Source organism: Sinocyclocheilus anshuiensis, unplaced genomic scaffold, assembly GCF_001515605.1.
Source record: "Sinocyclocheilus anshuiensis isolate Anshui unplaced genomic scaffold, SAMN03320099.WGS_v1.1 scaffold1316, whole genome shotgun sequence".
NCBI lineage: Eukaryota > Metazoa > Chordata > Actinopteri > Cypriniformes > Cyprinidae > Sinocyclocheilus > Sinocyclocheilus anshuiensis.
In genome coordinates this window covers 1,067,861-1,087,637 of record NW_015542553.1, presented here as the reverse complement: position 1 = coordinate 1,087,637, position 19,777 = coordinate 1,067,861, and the positions used below count along the sequence as shown (strand labels likewise).

At 35.3% G+C, this 19,777-nt stretch overlaps 1 protein-coding gene and 1 pseudogene across 1 annotated transcript; both read right to left on the bottom strand.

Moving 5' to 3' along the window:
- Positions 1 to 7,349: 7,349 nt before the first annotated feature.
- Positions 7,350 to 13,666, bottom strand: dera (deoxyribose-phosphate aldolase (putative)). Its single transcript, XM_016493885.1, has 9 exons — positions 13,531 to 13,666; positions 12,938 to 13,035; positions 12,722 to 12,869; positions 11,635 to 11,730; positions 11,377 to 11,511; positions 11,051 to 11,179; positions 8,053 to 8,165; positions 7,823 to 7,972; positions 7,350 to 7,580 (listed from the first exon to the last, which is right to left on the bottom strand). Exons 1-9 carry the CDS (start codon positions 13,559 to 13,561, stop codon positions 7,524 to 7,526), a joined length of 957 nt encoding a protein of 318 aa, XP_016349371.1. The 5' UTR covers positions 13,562 to 13,666; the 3' UTR covers positions 7,350 to 7,523.
- An 887-nt stretch (positions 13,667 to 14,553) lies between these two features.
- Positions 14,554 to 19,777, bottom strand: part of LOC107694285 (DNA helicase B-like) — a 10,946-nt pseudogene continuing 5,722 nt past the window's right edge.

Below are 19,777 nucleotides of genomic sequence, written 5' to 3'. Positions count from 1 at the left end.
TGTAATAAAATATAGTATAAAATAAAAAAGTGTCCCAGATGGAAAGGCTCAGGCTGTCAAAATGAAAATAAAACGTGAATCTTCAAAGCGGATGCAAAAAAATTAAACGAAAGATTTATTACAGGAGAAAAATAGCTATAGCTAGTTTCAGCATAAGAGTAGCTTGACTGTAGCTATATTAGATTATGAATAGCATGTAGCTTAGAAAGTTAAGTTGTCAAAAGCAGATTCCCAAACACTGCGCACACACCATACACATATAAATGGACAATATCAGTTTTGTCAAAATCCAAAATCGAGGATGTCAAAACAAGCATGTTAACATGCAATTGACACAAAACTGTCAGGCTTCACTGTCATATGTCAGCTCAACAAATGCTACCAATTATTCATAATCTCACCGGCTGCGTCTCGAAGACAACTTCTGACATTCAGTCACAGATCTTTTACAGTCGTTTTGCTCTCTTTTGTCTCTCAGTATGTTAAAATTCAGCAGTCGAGACATGACTTGCCAATAAGCAAAGGCACGCTACCAGAATGAGCGCAGCACAGCGCTGGATATTTCTGTTTAAGCATCCTTGAGCAACTCTTCAAAATCCAAAATCGAGGATGTCAAAACAAGCATGTTAACATGCAATTGACACAAAACTGTCAGGCTTCACTGTCATATGTCAGCTCAACAAATGCTACCAATTATTCATAATCTCACCGGCTGCGTCTCGAAGACAACTTCTGACATTCAGTCACAGATCTTTTACAGTCGTTTTGCTCTCTTTTGTCTCTCAGTATGTTAAAATTCAGCAGTCGAGACATGACTTGCCAATGAAAAGCAAAGGCACGCTACCAGAATGAGCGCAGCACAGCACTGGATATTTCTGTTTAAGCATCCTTGAGCAACTCTCAGACAAATGAGAGAAACATAAGATGCGTGTATGCTATTAATCACACAGAATAACATGTTTCCATAGCAATTGATTATGAGCTAGGCAGGTGTTGCCGCTGGGTAATATGTGAAAAGCACACACACAAACCTCCAACACGCAAAAGCCCGGCCTGTGATGAATGTAGTTGACAGGTGACTCTCATGCCATTAAAAATGATTTTTTTTAGCCTGGAAACACCACCCTGAGCACACAATTTTTCACAACTGCTTCAAGGAACAAAGAGAAAGAAAAAACATTTATGAATAAAACAGCAGAAAAGCAATCAATCTAAAAAAAGACAGCTGTCAGAGAGTGAGCGAGTGAGTTGTGACCAGCTGACAGAGTCGGATTGTTTCAGAAACCGGTTACTGCCACAGTATACCAGAGCGTTTGCACTGGCCACCTAATATATACCACATATACTGGGTTAAAACTAGATGACAGATTGACTCCTTGTATGTTAGTTTATTAGTAATAACCTGGATTTATAATGCCGGCAATCAGGGTCCAGATTTACTTTTTTGCCACAGCTGCCAGATGGAAAGTAAGGTCCATTTTCAGTCCACAAATACACTCATAAATATGTATTTATTTCTAATCATTTTATAAATAATAAATTATCTAAATAATTATAAATTTAATAATAACAGCAACAACACCAACTTTGCATAATTTAGATTATAAACTTATATTATAATTTTGGAAGCTTCATGCAAGGAATAATATTCCACATGTTGCCACGAAAACTGACAGCAAAAAAAAATAAAATAAAAAATAAAAAAGCTCAAATAACTGCAATGAAAACAAAACATAACAGCAAAAAATAAAAACACAACAAAAACAAAACTAAAAACAACATTAAAAAAGGGCTCATAACTGAAATAAAACAAAATACCATAAACAAAACAGCAATAAATAAGTAAAATATAAAGTAAATAAATAAAAACGCAAAAGAAAATAAAGAAAAAAGAAGCTCATAAATTATAACAATTATTTTGCAAAATTTTATATATTATAATTTTATATTTTATTTTATAGAATCATTTCGTTTAGTCCTCATATTATAATTTTGGGAGCTATTCCAAGTGTCACAAGTCTCTGATTTACATCAATCACATCGACGGTCAGATTACCGTTCTTACAAATCTTAAAACATGTATTATGTCAGAGTTACCAGCCGACTAGAAAGCAAGTTTTATTTACTCACCAAAGCCAATTTTCACTTACATTTGGCACTTGGTGAGTGTTAATTTTGGACCCCATTGGGAATGCAGTTGTGAACCACAAAGTTTTACTATACAAGGTTTCTATGGGATTTTAAGAATTGTCTCAGATTGTATGTCAAATGTAATGAAACACTTCAAATGCAAAACAGCGCCTTCAACAGTAGACCTACATATTCTAATGAATAATTCACATGTAATTCAGTCATTCCCTTTGGCATTTCAGCTGTTTCCTGGGTTCATTTACATTTCATTCACTGCATGACCTCATAATCAAATTAGACTGCTAGAACAAATTAATGTGTTTATAAAGATTTGAAAGAAAGAGAGAAAATGTGATATTGGGCAGAAACTAGGGCTGGGCGATATATATTGCCTATTAACAGTACATTCACAATACTGCTGGCAATACAAAGAGTACAATAAAACAAACCTCAGAAACAAAATACAAGCTGATAAATTTGAAATATGTTTATTTATATATATATATATATATATATATATGTTTAAAAGTTGGTTCTGTTCATTGAATTAAAAAATACTCTGAAAAATTGAATTTTTATTATATTTTATTTGCCTTAAATATCAAGATTGGGCTTTTTGACACTACAGTATGTCACCTAGCTCTAGATACAACTTAATGGCACTTAAATGTTGTATAATATACAATAGCATATTTCTTCACATATTTAGTCAAATTTGTTTATTTTGACTTAGAATGCATGATTAAAGGGCTGTTTTGTATTGGACAAGTAGAGAGGAGGACGAAGATGAAAAACATACACATATTATATATGAGCTATATGAGCTTGTATGAAATACAAAGCACAACCGGAGCTGATACGATGCCTAAAGGAGAGAACGTGACTGAGTAAAAGAGATGCGAGAGCCAGAAGGAAAACAGGGAAGAAAGCTAAGGAGAGGAAGTGTTTGTCTGTGGAGGGGAGAATCAATCTCAAGGCTAACTCAATCCCTCAGCATTATCTGGCTTGGTGGCACGGGCCACGGGTCCAGATTGCAGATGATCTACATGCCTTTATGTAAGTGAAGCTAATCTGTCATGGCCTGAGGGAGGTGGGGAGAGCCAGACGGAGCACCGGGGCTCCATCACTCTTACTCAGTCCTGCCAGTGTGGCCTCATAAACTACCAGAGTCACTGCTAATGAAACACAGGCACAACACACAGCTGACAATCAGCTGCACAGCCAATCAACATGTGAGGCTGCACAGCCAATCAACATGTGAGACAGACAGACAGACAGACAGACAGATAGATAGATAGATAGATAGATAGATTAGCAAATGGCTGCAATATAACAAAGAGTGAAAAATTGAAGGGGGTCTGAATACTTTCCGTACCCACTGTATACTGGGTTAAAACTAGATGACAGATTGACTCCTTGTATGTTAGTTTATTAGTAATAACCTGGATTTATAATGCCGGCAATCAGGGTCCAGATTTACTTTTTTGCCACAGCTGCCAGATGGAAAGTAAGGTCCATTTTCAGTCCACAAATACACTCATAAATATGTATTTATTTCTAATCATTTTATAAATAATAAATTATCTAAATAATTATAAATTTAATAATAACAGCAACAACACCAACTTTGCATAATTTAGATTATAAACTTATATTATAATTTTGGAAGCTTCATGCAAGGAATAATATTCCACATGTTGCCACGAAAACTGACAGCAAAAAAAAATAAAATAAAAAATAAAAAAGCTCAAATAACTGCAATGAAAACAAAACATAACAGCAAAAAATAAAAACACAACAAAAACAAAACTAAAAACAACATTAAAAAAGGGCTCATAACTGAAATAAAACAAAATACCATAAACAAAACAGCAATAAATAAGTAAAATATAAAGTAAATAAATAAAAACGCAAAAGAAAATAAAGAAAAAAGAAGCTCATAAATTATAACAATTATTTTGCAAAATTTTATATATTATAATTTTATATTTTATTTTATAGAATCATTTCGTTTAGTCCTCATATTATAATTTTGGGAGCTATTCCAAGTGTCACAAGTCTCTGATTTACATCAATCACATCGACGGTCAGATTACCGTTCTTACAAATCTTAAAACATGTATTATGTCAGAGTTACCAGCCGACTAGAAAGCAAGTTTTATTTACTCACCAAAGCCAATTTTCACTTACATTTGGCACTTGGTGAGTGTTAATTTTGGACCCCATTGGGAATGCAGTTGTGAACCACAAAGTTTTACTATACAAGGTTTCTATGGGATTTTAAGAATTGTCTCAGATTGTATGTCAAATGTAATGAAACACTTCAAATGCAAAACAGCGCCTTCAACAGTAGACCTACATATTCTAATGAATAATTCACATGTAATTCAGTCATTCCCTTTGGCATTTCAGCTGTTTCCTGGGTTCATTTACATTTCATTCACTGCATGACCTCATAATCAAATTAGACTGCTAGAACAAATTAATGTGTTTATAAAGATTTGAAAGAAAGAGAGAAAATGTGATATTGGGCAGAAACTAGGGCTGGGCGATATATATTGCCTATTAACAGTACATTCACAATACTGCTGGCAATACAAAGAGTACAATAAAACAAACCTCAGAAACAAAATACAAGCTGATAAATTTGAAATATGTTTATTTATATATATATATATATATATATATATGTTTAAAAGTTGGTTCTGTTCATTGAATTAAAAAATACTCTGAAAAATTGAATTTTTATTATATTTTATTTGCCTTAAATATCAAGATTGGGCTTTTTGACACTACAGTATGTCACCTAGCTCTAGATACAACTTAATGGCACTTAAATGTTGTATAATATACAATAGCATATTTCTTCACATATTTAGTCAAATTTGTTTATTTTGACTTAGAATGCATGATTAAAGGGCTGTTTTGTATTGGACAAGTAGAGAGGAGGACGAAGATGAAAAACATACACATATTATATATGAGCTATATGAGCTTGTATGAAATACAAAGCACAACCGGAGCTGATACGATGCCTAAAGGAGAGAACGTGACTGAGTAAAAGAGATGCGAGAGCCAGAAGGAAAACAGGGAAGAAAGCTAAGGAGAGGAAGTGTTTGTCTGTGGAGGGGAGAATCAATCTCAAGGCTAACTCAATCCCTCAGCATTATCTGGCTTGGTGGCACGGGCCACGGGTCCAGATTGCAGATGATCTACATGCCTTTATGTAAGTGAAGCTAATCTGTCATGGCCTGAGGGAGGTGGGGAGAGCCAGACGGAGCACCGGGGCTCCATCACTCTTACTCAGTCCTGCCAGTGTGGCCTCATAAACTACCAGAGTCACTGCTAATGAAACACAGGCACAACACACAGCTGACAATCAGCTGCACAGCCAATCAACATGTGAGGCTGCACAGCCAATCAACATGTGAGACAGACAGACAGACAGACAGACAGATAGATAGATAGATAGATAGATAGATAGATAGAAAAATGGACAGATGGACAGACAGATGAATGGATAAAAGGATAGACAGATATATGATCAGAAGGACAGACAGATATACAAACAGAGGGATAGACAGATATATGGACAGATTGATGGATGGACGAAAGGACAGAAAGATAGACAGATAGACAGCAGGATAGATAGATAGACAGACAGATGAGCTGAGAGATACGTGGACAGAAAGAACAAAATGGACAGATGAACAGACGGATGGATGGGTGGATACACAAAAGAAAAGGACAGATAAATGGACAGAAGGATAGAGAGGATTTTTTTTCTTCCTTTTTTCCCTTTCAAATCTGGGCTTTAATCAAGTTCTAAATAATTATTTCTGAGCATTAATTAGTTGATTCTTTCTGGATCCCGCTGCTTTGTGGATCTTTTAGGAATGCTAATACAAGCCCTACAATAGTGCTTATGCAGGTATTATTAAGCTTTTGTGAGAATAGCTTTTATCACTTCTCTGTGAATACAAATCTATTTGTGCTCCAGTTTTCGGACTGAATTTACGGAAGTTTCCTTCTCGCTACCCACTCGCACCTCTCGGGCTCTTCCCCGTTCCACAATTAATTCAGTCATTTATCCTCCATCCCAGTGAAGGGCATGGCCCGAGATCTCTTAATTAAGGAAGAAAGAGGGAGAAGAAGAAAAAAGTCTTAAAACGAAGCTCCAACTGGCACACAGCTTTATCCGATCATTTAAACTCTCTTAACCCCTCTTAATTAATCCCAAACACACACTTCTGACATCCAGCTCTTGATTAATGAAATTAGCTCAGTGGAAGTCAAATAACATCAGCCTCGGACAGTGATAGCGTAACCCCAGATGCAGCTTACGAGATCTGTACGCTTGTCTGAGGAACAACTACTGGGAATCGCAGATATGAGAAAGTGTTGCAAGAGGCCTTTGCACTGATGTAATGTGAGCACTTTTACTTCTGATGGTTCAGGTTGCACCATGTCATCCAGAAATCCAGAAATGTTCTTGGGTTTGAAATATACAATATAACTTGAAAAAGACATTCATATTTCAAGTTTTTACATTATAATAAAATATATTCTTAGTTTATGATAGATACTGGACTTCATTTAAAGGGGTAGTTCACCCAGAAATGAAAATTCTGTCATCAGTTACTCACTCTCCACCTATTCCAAACCTGTATGAGTTACTTTCTTCTGTTGAACACACACACACACACACACACACACACAAAGTTATTTTGAAGAATGCTGGTAGCCAGTTGACGGTAGCCATTGACTTCCATTGTATTTTTTTCTCCATACTATGGAAGTCAATGGCTACTGTCAACTGTTTGATTACCAGCATTTTTCAAAATATCTTATTTTGTGTTCAACAGAAGAAAAAAATTCTTAAGGCCCATTCACACCAAGCACGATAACTATAAAGATAACGATAAAGATATAGTTCTAAAAATCGTTCTCAATATTAAAGAATAGCATAGTTCACACCACAACTATAACGATAACAATACAGAGGAACGATATCGTTGTGATCACTTTCAAAATTATTTTTTTTCCAGCTGATGAACGATAAAACACTGACAGCCAATCAGAATCCATCCTGCTGTAACGAGCTCAAGAATTTAAAGCGGCAGAAGCATGTGCGCTTAGAATAAACAGACGATATCGTTCGCTGGTGTGGACGCTAATATCGTTATCTTTATAGTTATCGTTCTTGGTGTGAACGGGGCTTTACAGGTTTGGAACAACTTGAGGGTGAGTAAATGATGACAGAATTTTCACTTTTCTATGAACTATCCTTTAAGACAATATGACTTTTCTTTATAATTGACCTCTTAAACAGGTGTGACATCTTTCCATTACATCACTGGCTGATCTGAACAGTTTTCATTGGTTTCACAGATTCAGGCCATGGGAAGTTCATGATATGCAGGATAGCGTCCGGTCACGTAGTGGTAAATCTGTAATAAAAAAAAAACAGCTTCAGCTTCAGTAAATCAATCTGATTTATAATCGATCTCATTTATACATGAATAAAAGGGCTAATCTATATCCTATTCACCACAGGATACCAGGGTCATGACACATACTCCCTGAATAGTGACTGTTTCCATCCATAATGGGTGGTAATTATCAGTTTCTCACATCTGAAGCCAGAATAGAGCAGCTTTGAGAGTGTGAAACACTGTGTTGGCTTAATTACCTGTCGTTCGATGTCTGCTAACAGGCTACTCGCTCCCAGTCGAAAAAGGTGAGGATTTAGCCACTCGTCTCCAAGCTCTTCCTTCATCAGGGTCAGCCACACCACAGACTCCTGCGCCGTACGGATGCCTCCCGCAGGCTTGAAACCCACCTGAGGAACAAATGCATTAGTCAACAGGCTGGATGATTTATGTAAAATAAGGTGATTTGAAGGTACAATGGGACCTTTACCTTATAGCCTGTCCGTAAGAAGTAGTCACGGATGGCCCGCACCATTACTATGGCAACGGGGTAAGTGGCATTGACAGTCTCCTTGCCAGTTGAAGTTTTGATGAAATCAGATCCTAGTGGTTAGAAAGTACAGGAGACACAAAACCTTTTGACTACTGGCATGAGGTCTGGTCCACTTTAATGCTTATTTAGGCCAAAAAAGCCGATTTAGACAATCAATTTAATTTCTAAATTTATATTGATGTATATATATTTAAAAGCTTTATTAAAAAATTATTAAAATCTTGATTCATTTAATAATTAAAATATTATTATTTGAAAAGCTTTGTCCAAATCATCCAAAAAGCGCGTGTGTGTGTATATACATACATAATATCGTACAATGGTCAACAAGTCTTAAAATATAAAATAATTTGACCTTTTTATGAATCTGTCACAATATGGTTAATTCAGGTTGCTAAATGTCATATGATGGCTCCCCCAAAAACAATGATATCTACCTCGAAATTTGATATATGACCTCAAAAAATATTTTAAAAAAACTTTCTGAACATAATCAAAAAAATAAACACACATGTATTCCAGTTGTAAGGGAAATATTCTATTTATCTAAGCAAATCAAAACCAAACAATTAAAACCTTGAGAAGAAAAAAAAACATTATATCTAATTAAAATAATTTGATATTTTTCAAGGTCATGTTTCTTGAAATATCTTGAGATAAATATCACTGTATTTTAGGAGTCGCACCACATGACATTTAGCAACCTGAACTAACCATATTGTGAATCATTTTGACCTTATAGTTTTAAAAACCTTTTTGAACATAATCATTAAGATGCGTACAATCACATGTATTCAAGTTGTAAAAAAAAATATGCTATTAATTTTTACTTGAGGATTACACCACATGACATTTTCATCAAGCTGACAGTATTCATGAAAATTATATTTTTAAAACTGCGAGTGTGAAAAGTTCATTTCTTAGAACGACATGTTTTTTAATTGTCAAAATGCATCCGCATACTCCACTGGTTAGTAATTCTAATAGTAAAACCTTCCATCTGACACATGTTTTGTTCAGACGGACAGGTCAAAGTTCACTCCAACGAGCTCTAAAAATAGAAAGTCCTGCACATTTTTAGCATCTCCATTCAAGAACTTCAGAGAGGCGTCAGATCTTTGCACCCGGACAGGACATTAGTCGCGAGGGCAGGGAAGGCTAGACAAGAACATATGTTCCCGTCGGCAGGGCGCAGAGGGTGTGCGTTCGTTCATCAAGAGCTTTAATTTCTCCCTTCCTCTCCTTCATAGCCAATTACGGTTTATCAGCGTTCCGATAAAAATAGAAGATAAAATGACGCTTCTAATGGATGAGCCACAAACTGTGGACCAGCTCTAACCCCCAGCACCCAAGTCTCGCCTGCCCTTCCTCATGTCTAATGACTGTTCATTACCGCACAGAACAAGATGAACATTTTCCAGTTCATTAAAGATACGTTCTATGTGTTTTTCCACTCTTTTTTCCACCCCTTTTCTTCCGACACTCTTTCACTCTATTGCTCACCCTCTCCCTCAAACTGACATAATCCTTGAGATTCGTTCTGGGGAGTCTTAATTACACGATAATGGATAACGGTTATTAAACGCAGGCGACAGTAATGAAGCTCTATTCATTTGCGGTGGAGCGGGGGGACACTGCCGGAGAGCGTGGGAGTAAAATAGCTCCGGCGTCGCAGATTAATAGGTGAAATTATCATTCAATTTCAGAAACCTCATACGCAATTCATAGGAACAAGGGGAGATTAAGGAATGCGCACAGCGACAAAAGCAATGCATTTTAATAACGATCCCTATCAGAGCCGCTGACAATTGGGTACAGTAATCAGCTTAATGTGCAATGGCTATTTAAGCATACAGTCACTGGCCTGATCTGTGTGTGTGTGTGTGTGTGTGTGTTTGGACATCTGGATGCGGAGAGCAGAATGGATGAGCAATGGCGCCACGCTGTGGGCAAAAGATCAAACTATCAAACTTGCTAAGGCAAGCCTTACTCTTAGAATTGATCATACACCAGGAGGTCCGATTGAACTGGTTAGCTTGTGAAGTCAGTCCCTGCTGGTGAATGTGGTTACTGCACAGACACTCAAACATATTTGTGTGTTCTTCTGACAAAAGGTAGAAATTTAAACAATATGGTAAAAAATAAATTAATAAATAATAAAAGCCGTAATTACACAGTAATGGATAATGATCACTTAAACAATTATATGTTACATAAATGATATGTTAGACAATTATGTTAAAAATAAATATTTAACTAAACTATATTTTATAATAAAAAACTAAAGCCTTAATTACAGAATAATGGATAATGTTACAAAAAATATAAAAAATATAAATGCAATGTAAAAACTATGTTTTTCATCTCTGAATTAAAATTAAAATTAATATATTTCTTGGCATGACGTTAAAAATGTCAGATTGATACAACTGTACTGATATCATAATATAGAAAAAAATTTAAATACAAAATTATTTAAAAGAAAACCTTATCAAGTTGTTTGGCATAAAGAAAGAAAGAAAGAAAGAAAGACAATCATAATAGACAATGGTCATTTAAATTATATAAATTACAAAAAATATATATTAAATAAATATAAATGCATTGAATCATGATCCCTGACCTTGACGTATATTTTGTAAGGAATATTAATATAATTGAAGCAAATCAAGCTCGAAGCGCAATGGCGCGAAATGCTCATGGTACAAGACGGTGAAAGAGATGTGACAGACCTCTAACATTCTATTAATAAACAAACTTTTGAAAAATTCTTGATAATGACTTACTAAAAATGACAATGTAAAATAATTATTCATCTATCTTTTATGGTTTCTAAGTTCAAGGCTGTATGACTGCAAGCAGTTTCCTACAGAAATCCAATTTCTGCAATTTACAACTAAATTGCACTTCTGAGATCTACGTTTAATGTTCTCACCTGCCATCATGGACACCAAACTGGCCTTGTAGACGTTTGTGAAGGTTCCCAGCTCTCCCACTGCCAGGATGGTCTTCATATGGGCATCTGCACAGGCCTCTCTGAACTGCCGGATCTCATCATAGAGGGCTGAGGAGATCATAGAGACTAACATTAACTGTCATCCAGTTGTATGTTCACCAACTATCAAACTAGAACTAAAGAAAATCATGCTGATGGTTATGGCCAATGTCAGTCTGGAAGAGACCAGCTTAAACCAACAGCAAAAGGAGTTTTTTTTAGTAGGAGTAGTATCTGAATTCCTTTAGTACCCTTGTTACACAAACCTGCCCACTGCCCAGTGAGTGCCAAAGTCCGGTTTATGACAATATCGATCTCCACAGCACCATCCTCCACGGCCATCTGTACCTCCGCGAGACGGGTCTTCAATGGCGTCTGTCCAGCAGGGAAACCAGTGGCCACTGAAGCAAAGAGAATGAGAAAAAGAGAGCGTGAGGTGAGACAATGCGGATGCACCCTCTCTGGGAAGATGTCTGAGGAAGAAATTAAATGTGTTTTAAGATAAGCAGTGTCAAATGTCTTACCAGATGCAACAGGAAGACTAGAGTTAGCTGCTTTAAGAGACTTCACAGCATCAGCCACCCGTGATGGGTACACACAGACTGCTGCAGTCGTGATTCCTGAAATCATGCACACACACACACACACACACACAGTGTTCAAGTCGGAGAAAACTAAATTGAATTTAACGTAAAGACAATTTTTTAAAAATACATAAAAATACAGCATGAAAATGTAAAATTCCTTTTAATGTCTAATGTTTATTATGTTGTATACTATTGTTTTATTTAGCAAACAGTAGAATTTAAATTGTTGGAAGTCTCTGATCTCTTCGGTCAATCAACTTCTGTGAAAAGAGCTTTGTCTCCCTCTTGTGGGCGGATCTACAGTGACAAGCCTATGTTATTTACACTGAAAACCATAAATACAAAATATATAATATATTAAATAAAATAATATCATAAATAAAATATATATCACCAGAGGTTTGAGGCATGGTAAGACTGTTAGTGACTTAAAAACACTGAAAAAGTGTAATATTGTATATTGTAACAATTTAAAATAACTGTTTTCTATTTTAATATATTTTAAAACATATTTTTTTTCATGGGATGCAAAGCTGAATTTTCAGCAGCCATTACTCCAGTAATCCAGTGTCACATGATCCTATGGAAATAATTCTAATATGTGGATTTAAATTATTCATAACATTAATTTGAAAATTGAAATTGAAAACTTTTAAACAGTAGTGTATTATATATATATAGAGAGAGAGAGAGAGAGAGAATCTTTTTATTTGTCATTAAGCTGTATCATATAGTATCATTAAATGTACTAGTAATCTGCATGGATTCAAATTTCTGAATTGATTGGTCAGTTATTATGATCTAAAATGCTTCTAACAGTAATTTGTTTAATGGATTTAAATGGTTTAAAATGCATTTTTAGTTACATTTAAGGGAGAAAAAAAATCTAATTTTACATTGCAAACTGCAAGATTAGTAATAGAAGGTAACAGAGATGTGGAATCAGTCATTCAAGTTCACCAAGAGGGGTGATGTGACAAAATTATGAAAAAATCCTCCAGACAGAGGCACCTTTCTGGCAGACCTTTGTCGTGCATGTCCATGCTCTTCAGCAGATCATGACGGATCGGCTGTGTGGCCTTCATACAGAGTCGATGGACATTGGAAGGTGTATCGTCACCAGCGAGGGTCGTCAGATCAATGCATGTGACGGCCTTCAGCAACCAGGCAGCCTACAATAACAATAAAGATGTATTTGATCTGGCATAAAGCAAAATCAGGAATACAGTAAGCTGTTTACCTGCCACTGTTTTTTAGCCACTTTGCCTCCCTGAATCTGCTGAGCTCGTTTAAGAACTGCCTGAGTGTTGACTCTGACTTTTGACACCCATTCCAGATCTAAAACAAGGCCAGAATAAATAATAAAAGACGTTTTAAAGTCAGTTTTGTCTTGTTATTTCCCTCTGCTCAATGTTAGTCATGAGACACATAAGTCATGTGAGATTCATTAAGTGCATTTCATCTGTATATAGTTTTAAATCAACTGTATATATGGAAGGAAGAAAGAAATCCAGAATAAGATTTCAAATTAACTACAAAGGCCACCAGAAGGTTGAATTAGGGAGTTCATAACTGGTCAGATGGAGTTAAAAATTAACTACACATAACACTAAGAATATACTTCGCACTTTACATGTTCAGTGTTCAACGTATAGACTACATTACACCCATATGTCTGTAGCTAATTCGTATATCGCATATCTTCTGTCCCGTTTAATTAAATGCTCACACTATCACGTGGAAAAAGTAATTTAACGGTATAGATTAAGGTAAAAGCTTTGCTTTGTTTGGAGAATATGTTAATACGATGGAATTAAATAAAAAACGACTCACCAAGATGCATTCCTGGATTTCTAGCGGACATGATTAAATATAAATTACTGAATGCAATGAATTGAAAACAATAGAGTTGACTTGACAAGTAATAGCACCGCACACTGACAGCTTTGACGATCCTGCGCGTCTTCCGGGATTGCTCGTCGCTGATACGTCGCCGCAGAACACTTTCAGCCAATCATTTCACAACTACGCAAGACGTAGAATGGTGACGTTTTTTGTATTTACGGTGTGAAAGCTCGAAAATCACACTAGAGCAGTGGGATATTCCTTTAAAAAGATATATATAAGTGTAAAACATTTCCATGATTTACCCATGTAGCTTGAAATTAACTTACATTTTAAATGTTTAATGTATACAACAAATATTAAAAGAAATGGAAGCTGGATGTAAGATAGATAGGATGAAGTTTAAAGGACAAGATGAGAAACATGAGTGAATGGTTCATATACATAGATCAAGCATGCATTTGAACTTGAATAAAGAAACAAATTAAAAATGCTACTGTTCAGTCTGGTTTATTGTTAGACAACCATCATACTGAGCTTTTGAAATAAACCTGTCACATGCTTCAGGCTTTCAATAAAAAGTGAAATTATGCCAACAATAACAATACAATGACCAATCAAACCTTAATGAGATTTTAAAGTGCACCCTAACAGTTATTAAGGCCTCCTAGACTCTTCGGTCTAGAATCAAAACATTACTCTGGCCCTGATAGATTTGTGATTTACATTATATAAACACAGAAGGGATTTTTTTTTAAATTATCCTGCATAACATGTTTGTACCTTAACATGTTTGCCAGTAATATATGAGATAAATACATAAAAAAAAAAATCTAAATAACATGGTATTAAACAAGGACAAGTTATGACTTCAATTACAAATCTGATCAACATATGATAACATTTTCTTGGATAGGTATGGTAAAATGGCACTTCAGATTTCATATTTTATAATTCTTTTACTGAGTTGTTAATAGGATATCGTTACTCTTAGCTTTTTGTTCTTCTTATGATTATTGTTATACAATAAAGTACCATTTTAGATAACAGACGAGTTAAATTAGCAAAATATTCATAATTAATCCTTATGTAAAAAGCTAACTCTTACTCATCCAAATCCTTACGAAAAACCAAATAATTAATTAATTAATTAAAGTTATTTCCAGCTATGGCATGTTGGGTCTGGCACTGACCACTCTTAAGGCTGTTCCCTGTGAGAACATGTACTGTCTGGAAAAAGCTGCCTGCCGGATTTGGAGCTGGGACTGGTAATAGACAGAAGCTTCAGCCTCGAGCTGCCCAGAGGAGACTCTTCAGAAGTGGTTTGCTGGAGAGGAGATCACAGAATGTTATGCACATTCAGCTAAAAACCTTTAGTACAGGACTTACATTTCCAATAATATCATATGGACTTTCTATTTTGCATATTTTGAAATTAATTCTCAATGAGTTTTATAATTATGAACAAAGATCTGACACATCATCCCATTAAAATGGTTATTTCGGCACATTCAATTGGTATTACATGGGCAACTTTTTGCACTTTTTATTTATTTGCTTATTTAATCATTTATTTGTGTAAATACATTGCATATTTTTCTTTGTCACTGCACAATCATGCCACTGCACCAATGTGCACATGGCAAATAAAGCTTTGAACTCTGTGATCTGAGATCATTGAGATCTTCATCTTTCAAACATCCAGTAAAATTGTATTTTTGATCACAGTTACATAATGGCACATTTTTTGTTGATCATTTCCAGATGTCCTAGTGCATCTGTTACCTTTGGTAGTTTAGTCGGCGTACTGCAGGTGTCCACAGGAATGAACCGTTTAGAGCCCCTACTGCATTCATTCGAGGAATAGCTGACTGCCGCTAACAGCGTTGCATCTTCAACATGATTGGATAATTTGGATGCATTTTCATTCTGCACTTTGCTTGGCTCAGCGCAACTGTCCATAGGCGACCAAGAGTAGGTTTGACTGAATGCCACATCCTCTTGTAAAGAGCTATTTGAAGTTGGATGGCTTTGTCCACTTTCGTCTTTGTAGAGGTTTTGTGCACATGAAGGTCTGGAGAGCTTCTGTGGGTGCCTGGGGGTCTGCGAGGCCACTGGTGTGGACTGTGAAGGCCCGAAATTGTGGTTCACAGGAGTTTCTACTTGACTCTGACTGCAGGTAGACTGAGTCAAAGAATCTTCAGGACCTTGCTGGGAAACTACGTTTGTGACGAAATGGCACAACCGTGTGTTACGAGGGGTGATCCATCTCTTGATGGCTCCTTCTAGATCACGCTCTCTACCCACCACATACACGCGTTTCTGGCCACGTGTCACTGCAGTGTATACGTGCTGCCAGTTTTGAGCTCTGCTGTCTCCAAGAACGTACACAATAGTTTCAGCCTCTGAGCCCTAAAGTGAGAAAACAAATTAGCTGCATGAAGCTGAGACAAATGCTAATGTCAGGTGTGAACGGGGCTGTGGATGAACAAAATCATCAGTACCTGAAAGGTGTGAATGGTTCTTGCCCAAGCATGGCGCAGTTTACACTCTCTCTGTAGCTCCCTGTAGCTACAAGTCACCACACGCCCATTATCATCATCTAGTGTCAGGAAGCGTGTCTTTTTACAGCTTTCCTCCTCAGTCACATCCTGTGATTGGTGTAGAATAACAAGAACAATTTAAATTAATCAATAATTACTCATGCACTTACTCAGAACCAAGCATTTAGAATTTAGAAACATAAAAAAACTATTTTCTCACGCCCTAATTTTGGGATTATTAATAAATGCATATATAAATTGATAAATAAAACATCAGTACATCTTTAATAAAGAAAATTTCCCCATTGCACAGTCGCTCTTTCTTCTCTTTTATCTGTTCATTTTGACTCTGGTTTCCGGCATTATCATGGGAAGATCTAGTGCTATCATGTACAGCTCTGGCAGTATCAAAGAAAGTCCCTTCTTCTTTCTTCTCATGTTCTGTGACGTAGCCATTCTTAGTGCAGCAAACTTTATCCTTTGGTTGAAAGTTCAATTTGTTTTTGGGAGTCCTGAAATGGATGAAACTGAATATTAAAACCAAAATATTCTGCTACAAATGTAACCGACAGAAACAGTGAAAAATAAATAATGTTAATATTAATAAAAATATAAGTCAAATTAAGTGTCCTGCTTATTTAGTTCTAAGACAACTAACTTTTTCGATTTACACACCTTGTGATATGTTTAGAATAATGCTTGCAACAAAGCTCATTGATCAACTCGCAGTCCATCCTGTGAACAATTAGAACAACTTTAACTTCAAGATCAACATTTGCTGAAAAAGACTGACATCTCAGCATAGTGTGACAAAGCTAAATCTGTCTTACCTCCTGAAAGCCACAAATTGTGACAATTTATCACCCTCTAGTCCAGGAGCTTTATTAAGTAAGAATGTAATGGCATCCTGGAGGTCTGTGCAGCAAAAATATGATTAAACATGCATCAAACAAAAAAATATTTTTGCTTATTGTAGTGAATACTACAAAATTTCAAAGCATCCAATAATGTCAAGTAAGATCTTTTGTTATTGGACAGTATTAGATCGTTTACTTGTTTTTCTTTTTTTTTGGTACTTCAACATTGTATTCGAATTCTAATTGTGCTTGTGGGGGTTGAAATGTATTGAAGATGGCTGTGTATCTTCTGGATTGATTGATCATGACCCAAACAAAGTGTCGAATGTGTCACAGATGACAGGAAGTGTATTTTCAGGAACTCTCCATTGAAAACCTGCAATATGCTAGACATACAGAAACCAAAGTGCATTTCTTTTGTTATTCTAATTGTATGGGCTGTTAGGTTCACACCTTTACTGCAGATGCAGTGGATGTCCTTCTGAGGCACAGTCACAGTGTAAATACCACACATCATTCTACAGCTCCTAGCTTATATTAATTAAGTGTTATAAAAAGAATAAATCCCCAAAAAAAAAAAAAATTCACATATTTCATAACTGCTCACTTACCAAATCGATCATTTTCACCATAGATTTTGACAAAAATAAACCTTTTGTCCGATGGCACTTTGGAAGGTCTCATCATGTTTATGGTGGCATCAAACTCCAGAGGACTGTAATGCCTTTTTTTAGCCAACTCTGAGATGCTGAAAGTTTATGGAAATAACAACAGTATAATTAATAAACTAAGGTTTGAGAAATAACATTTGTTTATATTACATAAACACACACAACAGTCTGCAAACCACTAAGGAACTAAAACCAGGAGGTTTGTATAAATTTGTATAACCCCATAAAACATTTAAGAGTACAAACTATCCGCTCACAGTCCAGAGTTTCTGACGATGAGCTCAGATTCTGCACGATGGTTGGTCAGCATCTCAAAGGCCCACTGGATCTTCCTAAGACCTTCAAACAGATCACACAGCGTGTTTCCAGGCTTGATGCTGGGCAGTTGCCTCACATCTCCTGCAGACACAAAATATTTTTCTTTGTTTAATAGTAATACAAAAAGTTACTTAAGCTGTAGAATAATGTTGCCGATAAAATACACTGCATATAAGCCCTAAATAAGAAAGTATTATGCATGCAATTTGCCTTTACCCAAAATGATGAACTTCTGGAGTTCTGAGTGTTTGGTAAGCATGCTGAGAATGGAGTGAAGGATCTGAACAGACACCAGGCTTCCCTCGTCCACCACCAGCACCCGCACCTTTGAGAACTTCCATGCTTGTGGATTTCCACTTTGATCTTTTTTTGTGTTCATGAAACGCCATAAAACCTGAAAGAAGGGAGATTTTTTTTGTGTGCGTGTGTGTGTGTGTGATATATGTAACTAATACAAAATAATTATAGCAACTGAGACATATTTATATATGCTAAAATTAAATTAACATTTTGTGCACAATGTATATTATTTGAAGATATGTTAAAACAGCAAAAGTGATAAAGCCCATAGAAGTGTAATGTTTGAAATGTTATGTCATATACTCTAAAGTTGTGTTAAGTAAATGTGGTTTAAATAATGTAAAGTCATGAAATATTATGTAGTGCAAAAGTTATATATATGTAACAGTATGTTCATTATGTTATAAAATGTTCCACTGTAAAAACAAATGTAATACAATCATTAACATTAAGTTCTGAAATGTTAATACAAAATAATTATAGCAACTGAGACATATTTATATATGCTAAAATTAAATTAACATTTTGTGCACAATATATATTATTTGAAGATATGTTAAAACAGCAAAAGTGACAAAGCCCATAGAAGTGTAATGTTTGAAATGTTATGTCATATACTCTAAAGTTGTGTTAAGTAAATGTGGTTTAAATAATGTAAAGTCATTAAATATTATGTAGTGCAAATTTATGTATATGTAACATTGTTATAAAATGTTCCACTGTAAAAACAAATGTAATACAATCATTAACATTAAGTTCTGAAATGTTATGTAAAGTTTAAGTCATACAATGTTGTGAAATACTATGTATTGTAAAGTTGTTGTGTTTAAATTAAGTCTAAGACATTGTTATAAAATGTTATGCAGAGTTGTTAAGTTGTGAAATACAAAGTTGTATGTAAAGTTGTTTTAAAATGTTAAGTTGAAATGTAATGTTATTAAGTCATGTGAAGTTATGTACAATTAAGTTATGAAATGTTATGTAGTGTAAGCGTTGAAATGTAATGTGTATTAAGTCAGGTAAAGTTGTTATCAAATTGTATCTAGTATAACATTTTTAGTCAAATGAATGAATCAAATTAAATCACTAAAATTCATAGATGGATTGTGCATAAATGTTAAGTTTAAATATAACATTTTAATGTAGAAATATTAAATGATTGCAAAAATGAAATGATACTTTTTTAAATATGAAACCACAACCGACAGTAGGTGGCAGCAAGTGACTGTCTTAATGAGAGAGTTGAATCAACCGATTCCTTTAAAAAGCTGATTCATTTAACTTTGCAAACGACTGTACTTGTAGCCTGATTGAATAATTTGCTGGTCCATGTAACGCTGAGGAACAAAAACACTGTTGTTCGGAGATGCAGCGGTTCTGCTGTCTGTTCTATTTTCTTTCTGACGGAACAAAACGGAATTTTGTGTCTGAAAGTTACTCTGTAAGTTGTTGTTTATTGTACATTTGCGATCGTTCAGATATTCGAAAAAAAACAGGACTCTTGTTTGTGTGATAGGCTAAGTCCTATATCATAGGCATAGCTATG